At 36.3% G+C, this 12400-nt stretch overlaps 1 protein-coding gene across 1 annotated transcript in view; it reads right to left on the reverse strand.

The window, feature by feature from the left end:
- Positions 1-2091: 2091 nt before the first annotated feature.
- Positions 2092-12400, reverse strand: part of PKP2 (plakophilin 2) — a 121987-nt gene continuing 111678 nt past the window's right edge. The window contains exons 10-14 of the mRNA XM_006874766.1: positions 11523-11676; positions 5135-5324; positions 2593-2680; positions 2325-2420; positions 2092-2275 (exon numbers count right to left, since the gene is read on the reverse strand). Of these exons, the coding sequence (XP_006874828.1) occupies positions 2352-2420; positions 2593-2680; positions 5135-5324; positions 11523-11676 (501 nt within the window). The 3' untranslated portion in view covers positions 2092-2275; positions 2325-2351. The remainder of the gene's footprint in view (positions 2276-2324; positions 2421-2592; positions 2681-5134; positions 5325-11522; positions 11677-12400) is intronic.

A 12400-nucleotide genomic window follows, 5' to 3' on the forward strand; every position in this document is an offset into this window, starting at 1 on the left:
ATATATGGAAAAGCCCTTTGATCAAAATATACTTATCCACATAAGGACCTCTGTCAGAGGTGTTAGAAGTTGTACAATAAGGTAGTTTTTGCAAACAGGGTGGACAAACAGACTGTGGGGCTCACACCCAGTCCATCTTTTCATGGTCACAGATCCACTCCATTTACTCAAATCTAACAATAGCTAATATATGTATGTCTCTCCATTTTTATATGCTTTAGTCACTTGCTAATCTCATTTCTTACAAGAAATGTTTCCTGGTAAAGTGTGTATGTAGGACCTTTGATAAGAAATATAAGTAATTACAAAGTATTAAACCCAAAGTAAGTGAAGTTGCCATTTACAAGGTAAAATCCTCAAATAGCCTATCAATTACACTATATATATCAAAATACACACACACAAATCAGATATACACAGATAACAATGCAGACATTATTTTTGCCTTATTTCAAGTTTAATATCATGTTTAACATCAAGTCTCCATCGATGCCTTAAAAAAACATAGAAACATCTTCAACATATATCAGTTATCTAGAGGAATAAATATACTCCACATTGTTACTATCAGAACTCTGGAAAAGAGATTTTATTTCTCTCTAGTGTTTTAGAAATTGGTATCTAAAACACATTATAATTTCATCTTGACTCAGGTGAGTTATCTAAATCTTCTTCATTGAGCTTTTAAAGTTGAGCCATTTTTAAGTTCCAAATATAATAAAGATTTAAGTATACATTCAAACTGAAAAAGGGAATTTATTTTCTATTCTACTTCTGGGTTGAAGTACTTTTCCTTGCCTTACTTGCTTTTGATAAACATCATCTTCAATTTAAAAAAAAAAAAAAGGCAAAATACCATAAAACCTATGAAAGCCAGAACCTGTCAGGTAGAAACCTCTAAGAGACAGAAAACTCAACTACTTCCCACAAATAGAGAGTGATACAAAAGTAGTAAGGTTGCACCTGTCAAAGGTGGAAAACGTGTGACACCAGCTCTCCCAGGTTTCTGTGTGTAACAATTTTAGGTGAGAAGACATTCTATATGAATGTTTTCAATGATGTCACCTTTTAAGCATCAGAAAAAAAAATTCACATCATTTCTGGATGGATGGCCTAGTTACATTTTTCTTCAACAAGACTTTTACCTTACTTTTCTAGAGTTTCCTTGACTCAAAACAATAGCTTGAGGATGATCACATAAGATTTAGTGGCACTATGTTATTTTTTTTTTAAATTAGCAAAGTTGGGCTTCTTGATAATGTTGTTGTTGCTAAGTGCCCTCGAGTGGATTCTGGCTCTTAACGACCCTATGCAGGGTTTTTGAGGAACAGCTGGTGGGTTTTAACCACTGATCTGTGGTTCCTAGTCCAGTGCTTAATTAAAATGAGCTGTGCATTCAGTGCCCTGGGCTGGCCCAGCAGTCTGAGAAAGAGCATTAGTTCCCATTCTTCCTTAAAATGAGGATTAGCATTGCTGAAAATTCCAGAACATAGATTACATTGAATGCCACTGTTTCAAAGAGGTTTCCATTTAATCATACTGTAATGGATTTCCTTGAGCAAAAAGCCCATTTACTCAGCATTTATGGAGAGCAAGGGATTCCATAGTCATGGTTGCCTCCTCTTTGGAAAAGATTTTCAACTTTCTTATGATCACTTCCTCTCACTTGCTTTTTCTTACAATCATACATGTTCTGTGACTTAGGTTTCTTAAATTCATTTAAAACCAGATTAAAAAAAATTCAAGAGGATAAGAACAAACACAAAGTAAATAAGCAATAACTCTGCCATTACATTTTCTCCTGTATATTTGCAACTCTTTAGTTATTTCCATAGTTTTCACACTGTAGAACAATACACTTGTGGCCCAGTGATGAAGCAACGTGCACATGAGTGACAAAACATGGAAATCAAAGAGGGAATATAAATGTAAATCAAACTTTTAAAATCCTAGTGACACAAAGCCTCTTTCCTTATTTACTCCATGAACATCCACTTCATGTGAATTCACACTTTGGTTCCAGGAGGGCCATTCACTATAGGCCCTGAAAACAAACACCACTCTCCATTGAGGGTAAAGTAGAACTTGTTTCCTGTTTTCACTGGTGGCTAGCTTGCCAAAGTCTTCTGGAAGACTAATAAAAGTATATTCTGATCATTTGTTTTCAGGATTCTGGTGACCATGGAAATAGAAAAAGATAGAAACAGGCATGCTTTTTTTTTTTTTTTTTTCAAGTTTCGCTGGGTAGTAGAAAAATAGGTGATTTCCTATGGGGCTGTTTTTGTTTTTGTTTTTTTTTTGTAGCTGAGAATGGGGAGACTGACATTTCTGAGAATACTTCTTCATTTCCTTCAGTCTTTAAGGGAGTGGTAGGCTTTGGCAGTCCGGCTGTTGACAAAATCAGTCTTCTTAAATTGAGCCTTTGGAATAAGCAAATAGAAATGTGAAAGACAATAACATTTGCAAACAAAAGAGAGCCGCACCTTCCCCCCCCACCCCTCCCCCCCCATGATTTCTTACCTAAGTCAAGTCAACCAGGCTATTATTATCTGGCTTTGTTAACTAGAACACATTCCTTTTTAGCACTCTTACCTTCTTGTAGGAATTGTGGAGTTCAGTGTGTGTCCACAGAGAGTAGAGCAGAACAGAAGCTGCCTTACTTGCTTTGTTGGGGCAATAGCTGAAATGAAGACAAAGATCAGTGAGACCCTTCGAGGTTTCAGGACACAGGGCTGGGCCATTATGTGTATTTTCTTTAACTGCTGCTGCTCAGCAGACACTCACTAACTCATACCACTCCCCATGAAAAGGGAATCAGATGGTGAGCTTCATAGGCAGGGACTGTGTTTAATCTCTTTCCAAACTCCTAGCACAGGGCTAGGAAGTAGTTTACAGAGCAAGTTCCTGATATTTACAAGGAATGCATCTTTAGAAACTTACAAATCCTCATATTTATCTGTAGATACCATTTTTTTCCTTAAATGCAGCAAAGTATAACTGAAAAAGATATCTGCTTCTTACACTTAGTGACTCTATGAATGCAAGAATAAAGTAATATTTATAAGTTATTTAAATACATTCTCTTTGGAGAACGTGTTAAAATAGGTTTTAAATGACCATGTTTTTATATAGAACAAATAGAAAGCTTGCTCCTGCTCAAAATCCACGTTGCCAATGAATTTGAAACTGTATTTAGGTTTTTATATTCTGCTTTTAAATGCATCCCAAACTTCTACTTTCTGGCTAAGAACTAATGCTTTCTTGGCTTTCTTCTATCACCTGAAGTAGCACATCGCTAATTTTTTTTTTTTAAAGAAAGAAAGAACCCCCATCCCTCCACTTTCTACTCACAATATTATATCTAGAAACATGTAACAAAGCTGTAAAGAGAAGTGCATGTTTGGCAGTTGACTTGGTTCATTCTTTAGCTAAAAGTCTTTTTCTTCCAAACCAGCTTGGCAGAGAGGGTAAGTCAAATTAACACCTCACTGACTTTTTAGTACCTTATAAACTTTTCAGAGTTACTTGCTAATAACCAAAGTGCAAATAAATCTAGAATCGCTGTAAGATTAAAATTTGGGAAAACTTCATAAATTGCAAGGGTGCTATATTCATGAAGTTTGTTTATAAGTTAGTTTGGCACTTGAAATTCATTAATTTAAAGATATAATATTGTAAATAGTAATTAGATCCATAAGCTAGCTCTCATAAATTACAGGTCAGATATACCATGGGTTACTATGAAAGGAAGCAACTGGTAAATCCTTGCTGAAGACTTTTTTTAAAAGACAGGGCACGTGAGGACTAGCTTACAAGTGGTCTCGGCGCAACAAACATCACAGAGTTGCACATTGTCATCCTTTACTGAGCTCCTATAAGCAATGTCCACAAGTAATGATGTGTTTGCCTGTGCTTCTAACATTTGGTTACCCAAATAATCAATATCATATCATTTTATGGAGATCTGCTTAGAATTTTGCAGCACTGAACTGTGACCTACAAGGTCAGCTGTTCAAAGACAGCAGCAGCTCCTTGGAAACACTATATGGGGTCGCTATGAGTTGGAACCGACATAAGAACAACAACAACTTAGACCAGTCATTTCTGTTTTGCAGCAATAATTCATTCTCTTCACAAAAGCTGAGTCTCTGATATCTGCCACGCTCTAAGGAGGATGAACAGTTAGTCCTGCTTGGAGAAAGTGACATTCTAACTAGTGCTCATTTTAAACACGTGACTCTGGATGTGGTCTTCCCTCTTTATGGGACCTGCCATACGTGGGCTGCAAAGCACAAGGCGCCTCATCTGGGAGGCTCGTGGTGGAGGTGATGAGTGCTCATTCCATGATACCATTGACTCTTGCCACTCATGTTTGTCTACTACAAGAGAAGTCCATTTGCTTTGCAACTCATTAGTTCATTAGCGTCAGGTTATAATATTTCTTTCTCTTTTTGGTTGTTTACAAAAGTAACAAGTCAAACAATTCAGAGTTGTTTAAAAAGATAATTTTCATGTCCCCTTTCAATCTTGTCACCCTAAATGCACTAATATTAATAATCTGGTTACACAAGGTATTTTCTTGTCAATTTTTTTTTTTTTAATGGAGAAACTTTGAAACCACAGAAACAGGAATGTGAGATGACTAATGTGCATAAGACTTGTTCTCCAAAGAGAATAAAAGGTGTAGAGAAAACTGAGAAAGTAATAATTTCCTGTTATGTCACTTGCCACTTTCTGTGTTATCACTGTTTCTCCTAAGCTGCCTAGTGAGACGCTGGCTGCACAGATCTAAGTGAGGGATAGGGCACTCCCTGTCCACACGACTCTCAACTTGCCTATAATTTGTCATCCGCAGATGACAGCTATGGCTTCCAGGGAACAAATTCACTTCTTAGAACAATAAAGACCTGGAATGCGATCTCAAGAAAAGTTATAAAGTTTGATTTTCTCTCGATATTTTAGAAGACAATGACTTGTATGATTCAGACTGGATCAGATGATGCATTAAGATCTTGTTTTTGGCCCTGTTACCTGTGGTGCTTAATGCCTGCCCATTCACAAGCAGGTTATTTGCCACTTAGGAGTAATGATGGAGAAAGGTGAGGCAGCTGATGAGCAGATGCTAAACACTTACGTATCGCCTGCACTGATGGTCATAATTTTCTGGAGGCCCCCAGTGTTTAGAAGGTCTCGTGCACTCTGGTAACTGTTTTGGATTATATTATTCAGTGTGTAACAAGCAGAAGCTGTAGTTTCAGTGAGCAGGTCAGTACTTGGAACTGTGTCAGGAATTATGGAAACCAAATCAGGTAGTGTTTCTTTGGCTATAAAATAAAAGACATAGAATACGTGATTAAAATTATGATATCTCTTAATGTCAAGATCCCAGCACATGTTCTGCAGAGAATATTAAAAAAAAATTATATATCTATATCTATATCTATCTATCTATATAGATATATATATATCTATATAGATAGATAGATAGATAGATAGATAGATAAAACCTTGCTAATGAAGTTAAATACAGATTTTTAAAAAGACGATTCTCTACCACTTTACTCCCACTGTTGCGGTTCTGACTCATAGGACCATGTTGTATAGGGTTCTTAAGGCTGTAAATTTATGCAGGAGTAGAAAGCCCATTAGGGTGGCTATTATTCCAAAAGAAGACAAAATTAACAAGTATTGGCAAGGGTGTGGAGAATCTGGAGTCCTTCTGCACTGCTGCTGGGAACGTAAAATGGTGTAACTGCTGTGAAAAACAATTTGGCACTTCCTTATAAAAGTTCCATTCCTAGGTATATACTCAAAAGAACTGAAAGCAGTGAATTCAAAGAGATACTTGTGTACCAATGTTCATTGCAGTATTATTCACAATAGTCAAAAGGTGGACATATGTATGATGTCCATCAAAAAGATTCATGAATAAACAAAACATAGTACATACTTGCAATATTATTCAGCCACAGGAAAAAATGAACTTCTGAAACATGATCCAATATGGATAAATCTTGAAAACATTACAGTAAGTGCAATAAGCTGGGAACAAAAGCAAAACACATTGTATGGTCCCGCTTCTATGAATGTACATCCAAAAGTTCTTGGTAAAAGGGGATGAAAATATAATGGATTTTTTCCACAAACTTTTTGAAGACCACTCATTTAAAAGATCCAGTATAGGCAAATTCACAGAGAAAGAGTAGATTAGAGGTTACTTGGGCCTGGAGAGAGTGAGCCAACAGGGGATTATTACTTAATGGGTACAGAGTTGCTGTTTGGGGTGATGGAAAATATTGGTAACAGATGGTGGTTACAATTGCACAACACTGTGAATTAATATCAGTGAATTGTATACTTAAATGCAAAATTTTATCTTGTATATATTTTACTACAAATGAAAAGTATGATACTTTGTTCACTACAGTGGCAACATCTTTTCAGAAAGCAATTTGACAGAAATGTATAGACTTTAAATGAATGTTTATATTCTTCTATTCAGTAATTCCACTTCTGGAATTCATCCTAAACACACTATTTTAAATATTGTAAGAGCTTTATACAGAGATCTTTATGGTAGTATTGTATATAAGTGAAAATGATAAAAAGTTTAATTACTCTAGTAAGATAAGTCACCAAAATATACTTGCAAAGAATTATTATACATTCAAAAAGTGTATAATAATATATTTAAGCAGAAAAAAATCAGTAAACTAGTATATATTATATCCTATTATAATAGTGTTAATTTAATATACTACTGTAATATATAATAGCATAGACTACTATACTGATTTTTTCTGCTTAAAATATTAACAAATATTTTATTATTATGCATACTTCAGAGTTACATTTTTAGAATGCATAATAATCTTTTGCAAGCATATTTTGGTGACTTAATTTCTTATTAGAATATTTAAACTTTTTATCATTTTCACTTATATACAATGTTAATTTAATATTATAATACTATTTAATATATCATATACTAGTATATTGATTAGCCCAGGTTCGGGCAGTGTTTTGTTCTGCTGTGCATAAGGTCATTATGAGTCGGTACCGACTCAAAAGTACCTAACAAGTATATTGATTATATATTTTACTAGTATAATATTATATACTAGGAGCTCTGGTAGCGTAGTGGTTACGAATAGGGCTGTGAACCTTAAGGACAACAGTTTGAAACTACCAGCGGCTCCGTGGGAGAACGATGAGGCGTTCTGCTCCCGTAAAGATTTACAGCCTCAGAAACCCTGTTCAGGGTCGCTATGGGTCGGAACTGACTTGACGGCACTTAACAACAACAACAAATATTATATACTAGTATACTTTTTACTTTTATAGTATGTACTACTGTAAGGAGCTCTGGTAGCATAGTGGTTACGAATTGGGCTGCAAACCTCAGGGTCAGCAGTTCGAAACTACCAGCCGTTTCGCAGGAGAAAGATGAGGCTTTCTGCTCCCGTAAAGATTTACAGCCTCAGAAACCCTGTACAGGGTTGCTATGAGTCGGCACCAACTCCACGGCACACAACAACAACAACAACTGTAATGTTATATAATAGTACATGATATTATAAAAGAAAATACGCATCAAAAACCGAAACAGAAATACACTAAAATGTTAACAGGAGTTGTTTTTCTACAGTGTGATTAATGGAGATCTAAAGATACTTAAAAAAATTATCTGTACTTCCCAAAGTTTCTTGAATATGCAAGTAGTATTATTACTGGAAAAGGATAAACTATTTTAAACTTACTTTTTCAATATGTGTAAATGTTCTTTGTAACAGGGTTTGAGTTTGGCTCCCCACCCCTCCTTTTGGTAGTAATGAGAGGTATTAATATTCGATGGTTTCACTCTAAGTTGTCCTCTGGTATATAATGTATTTTGGGCAATGTGAATTAGTACTTGATTTTGTGAAACTGTAATTCTCATTTATGTTTTTCTCTTTTAAGAAGTCCTGGTGTCATAGTGGTTAAGAGCTCAGCTAACAGGAAGTTCCCGGGTTCAAACCCACCTGTTGCTCTGGGAGAGAGATCTGGAAGTCTTCTTTTGTAAAGGTTACAGCCTTGGAAACCTATAGGGTAGTTCTACTTTGTTGCTTTTGGGTCGCAATGAGTTGGAGTATTTCTTTTTATCTGTTTCCTCTTTAACTATTTTGGGCTTCCCTTAAATGTTTCTGTTGCTCCTTAAAGTTACTCACTACAGTGCTGTATTTATTTTAGGTTTACATCAAATACAGATGAATTTTATTGTTCCTTCATCTATGTGATGTGGCACCCTGAACTGCACTTCTCTCCATGATACTGCATTTTGTGTGTGTGTGCCTGCCTTTCTTCTAACAGGACTATGGGTTCCTTGAAGACAACTATCATTTTCAGCTCTGGATTCCCAACATCGATCATAAGGCCAGAAACAGAGGCATTCCATAGTGGCACTGTGTGATACATCATCCTTCCATACTACCTGGACCTGACTGACAAGTAAGATACATTTCTGTTCAGAGGCCTCAACACTTCTTTAACTGTCACTTGAGTTTCATAGCACAATGTCATGAGCTCAGAACTCAACCTCGAACCAAGACATCTTCAACTTCAGCTCAGTCACTGTCATTTAATAGCTCTGTGATCTTGGCAAGCTACTTAACTTCTTTTGCTACATTTCCTAAATATTGAAATGAGGTAATAGTACCTACTTTGCAGGGTTGTTTACAAAAATTTAATGAGCTAACACATGTAAATTTTATCATAGTACCTTGCATGTAGATGTGTTGCTAGGTGCCTTCCAGTCAGCTCTGATTTATAGTGACCCCTCTGGTAGCGTAGTGGTTACAAATCAGGCTGCTAACCTCAGAGTCAGCAGTTCGAAACTACCAGCTGCTCTATGGGAGAAAGATGAGGCTTTCTGCTCCTGTAAAGATTTACAGCCTCGGAAACCCTGTACAGGGTCACTATGAGTCGGAAGCCACTCCGCGGCACATAACAACAACCACATTTATAACAGAACACAACACTGCCTGGTCCTGCCCCAGCCTCACAACTGTTGTCATGCTTGAGCCCATCACTGCAGCTGTGTCAGTCCATGTTGGTAGAGGGCTTCTTCTTTTCTGCTGACCACCCACTTTAACAAGCATGATGTCCCTCCCTTCTGATAATATATCAAAAGTACATAAGACCAAGTGTCCTGGCCTCTGAGGAACATTCTGGCTATACTTCCTAAATAGATTTGTTTGTTCTTCTGGCAGTCCTGGTGCCTTTAATAAACATTCTTTGCCAACTCCACAATTCAAATGTAGCCATTCTTCTCCAGTGGTCTTCTTTCTTCATTGTCCAACTTTCACATTTTTATTGAAAAGGTTTAGGTCAGGTGTACCTTAGTTGTGAAAGTTGTATCTTTGCTCTTTAATACTTTAAAGATATCTTTTGCAGATTTGCTCAGTGCAAGACATCGTTTGATTTTTGGAATGCTGATTCCATGAGCATTGATTGTGGATTCAAGTAAAATGAAATCTTTGACCGCTTCAAACTTTTCTCCATTTATCATGATGTACTGGCCCATTTGTGGGAATTTTTGTTTTCTTTACATTGAATTGTAATCTATACTGATGGCTGCATTCTTTGATCTTCATCAACAAGAGTTTCAAGTCTTCTTCAGCAAGCAAGGTTGTGTCATCTGCATATCGTAGATTGCTAATGAATCTTCCTTCAATCCTGATGCTGCATTCTTCTGCATCTAGTCCAGGTTCTTGAATTATTTGCTACAGCTTACACATAGTCAGCAGTTCGAAACTACCAGCTGTTCTGCAGAAGAAAGATGAAGTTTTCTGCTCCCGTAAAGATTTACAGCCTCAGAAACCCTGTACAGGGTCGTTATGAGTCAGAACTGACTCCATGGCACACCACCACCACCACCACCACCACACATAGTAAACTCTCGGTGAAGGTCAGTTATTATTAGAAGGCACATAAAAAATATTGCCTGGCCTAGGAATTCTTCATGAAAAGCACAAAGCAAGCATAGCAAAATGATTTTCATTTATTCCTGTATTAATTACCTGAATCAAGAGATGACTTTTCACTTAGAGCACTGTATCTGACAGAGAGCCAGTCTTGGCATTTTAAATTGCATTTATCTTGCCACTTCTCTCTGTTGTCCATAGAGTAAGGGAAGTTTTATCAGCTGAATCATCTTATGTGAGTTATGTGGTTACAACTATAACCTCCCAATCGTTAAAGGTACTGTAGAGCCTAAGACCAACAGCCTTTTTGCCCTGGGGGTAGGTGTGTAATGTGTATAGTGCAGTTATTTTCCTTGGCAATGCTTTAAAGGGCGGAATGCACATTTCATGTAAGAGAAGAAAAAAATTCTAAGGAAAATACACCTGCATTGAAGTAGAGTACAAAAGACCACAAAAGACAATAGGGTGAACACTTTCATAATTTTGAGAGTGCCTGAGGCAAAGTTTCTTTTAGGTTCATTGAACATTTTCCAGACTTTCTCTCCATTTACAATGAGGAGGAAGTCATTATATGGAACAGCTTTGTCAACTATTGCGCTGCTGCTTGTCTTTGGAAAAAACATTACTAAAACATAACCACAACAGACTCTAATATCCTTGACAGTGTGTGTGTATGCGTAGACTTCAAAAATCTAATTAATCAAAAAAACCCAACAAAAATTGGCTTATAAAAAACTGAAAATCAAGTCATTAGAAATTAATTTGTGGAGCATTAGAAAGCAGGCTTAATTTTAATATTATCTATCATTTCATTTTATAGTTTCCAACTGATTTACCATTTGTCATGTACTTCTAGTTATAAAACAAATGAATGAAAAATTAATAACTCTATCAATAATATATTTTTTCCTAATAATGTGGAGTCCTGGTGTGGTTCTGTGGAATAACGCACTAGACCACAAGGTGGGTTAGAACTTCAAGGTCAGTGGTTCAAATTCACCAGTTGCTCTTCGGAAACCCTATACATGGTCGCTATGAGTCGGAACCAACTCAATGGCACTTAATAACACCACCAACAACAACTAAAAATATTCTAGAGTAAGACTATTAGGCTAAAAATTATTTATGCTTTGATCTGGTATTGTCAGTGACATCTCCTTTTTGTCTCTTTCTTGTCTTATCTATCCATTTTTTTCTAGCCCAATACATTACCAAGTTTCTAAGGCTAGGATATTCCTACCATTCTAGAAAAGTGGTCTTAAACAGACTATATAGAGAGGACTCTTAAAGACAACTATGTGGATTCAAAAGGCAATTGGATGGCATAACTGAGGGATGAAAACATATCAAACATTATTTAACTAAAAAAAAGCTACATATTAAAAAAAAAAATCCTTTAAGAGATCCAAGAGAAGGTCTACCTTTGATAGGTATAAAAGTCAGTCTTAGTTATCTGTTGTTTATCCACATTTTCAATGTATCATCGTGAAAAAAGTCCAAGGACAAGTATTTCATATTTTCAATAGGGATATATTGCATTTAGATGTTTTCCCAACTTACCGATTTCATTCTGCAGAGAAAGATTCCGAGACAAATTCCTCAGCAGGGACACTGCAGTTTTCTTCACATTTGGGTCACCAATGTGCAGCATCTTTCGGGCGTGTTGAAGGCCATTTTCCTTTTGGACAACTGTCTGAGCTACTGAAGTTGGCATCTGTTTTGTAAGACATGTACTATAAATGTAATTGAATTTGATTTCACAGCAATATTAAGTTTCCTGTACTAAAGGTTGAACAGAGGTTTTAAAAACCATTTAAAGATGTTATTAAACCAGTCTAAAAATGCTTTCTTAATAGGTTTCTAATTTAATTGTTGGATACAAACAGTTTATTCTGAAAAAATATATAGGGCTTTTAAAGTAAGAAATATATGGCTCATTAGGTTATCTGTCATTGTGTGCTGTATACCAGATGCTATGTGTTATTAAATGCCATGAGTTGGTTCCAACTTATAGCAGCCCTGTATAGGGTTTCTGAGGAGTGGCTGGTGAGTTTGAACTGCTGACCTTGTGGTTTAAACCAACCTTGTGATTGAATGCTAATCCTACAGAGGCAACTCTTATTTGGAATTAGTCTGGCCTTGTTTCGAGAGGTCTGAATACTGATCAGACCATTCCTAGTATCAATAAACCTTCAAAAATACTAAGGCCTTAGCTTGTGCCTACAATTTTATTATATAAAGTTTTACTTAAAGCCAGTCTGAGGCCATCATGCCCAAATTTCTTGCCACGATTGGCCATTCTTCAGGGTTTTAACTTCTTCATCTCATCTCCATGCTGCGTGTTATTTTCCTCCTTCTAATATTGTCCTCCTGCTTTCATTTCTCCACCTTGTTAAGGATTTTTAATAGAGTCCAGGGATTGGCTTTAGGGTGAGGCA

This window comes from Chrysochloris asiatica, unplaced genomic scaffold (genome assembly GCF_000296735.1).
Source record: "Chrysochloris asiatica unplaced genomic scaffold, ChrAsi1.0 scaffold00299, whole genome shotgun sequence".
Lineage (NCBI taxonomy): Eukaryota > Metazoa > Chordata > Mammalia > Afrosoricida > Chrysochloridae > Chrysochloris > Chrysochloris asiatica.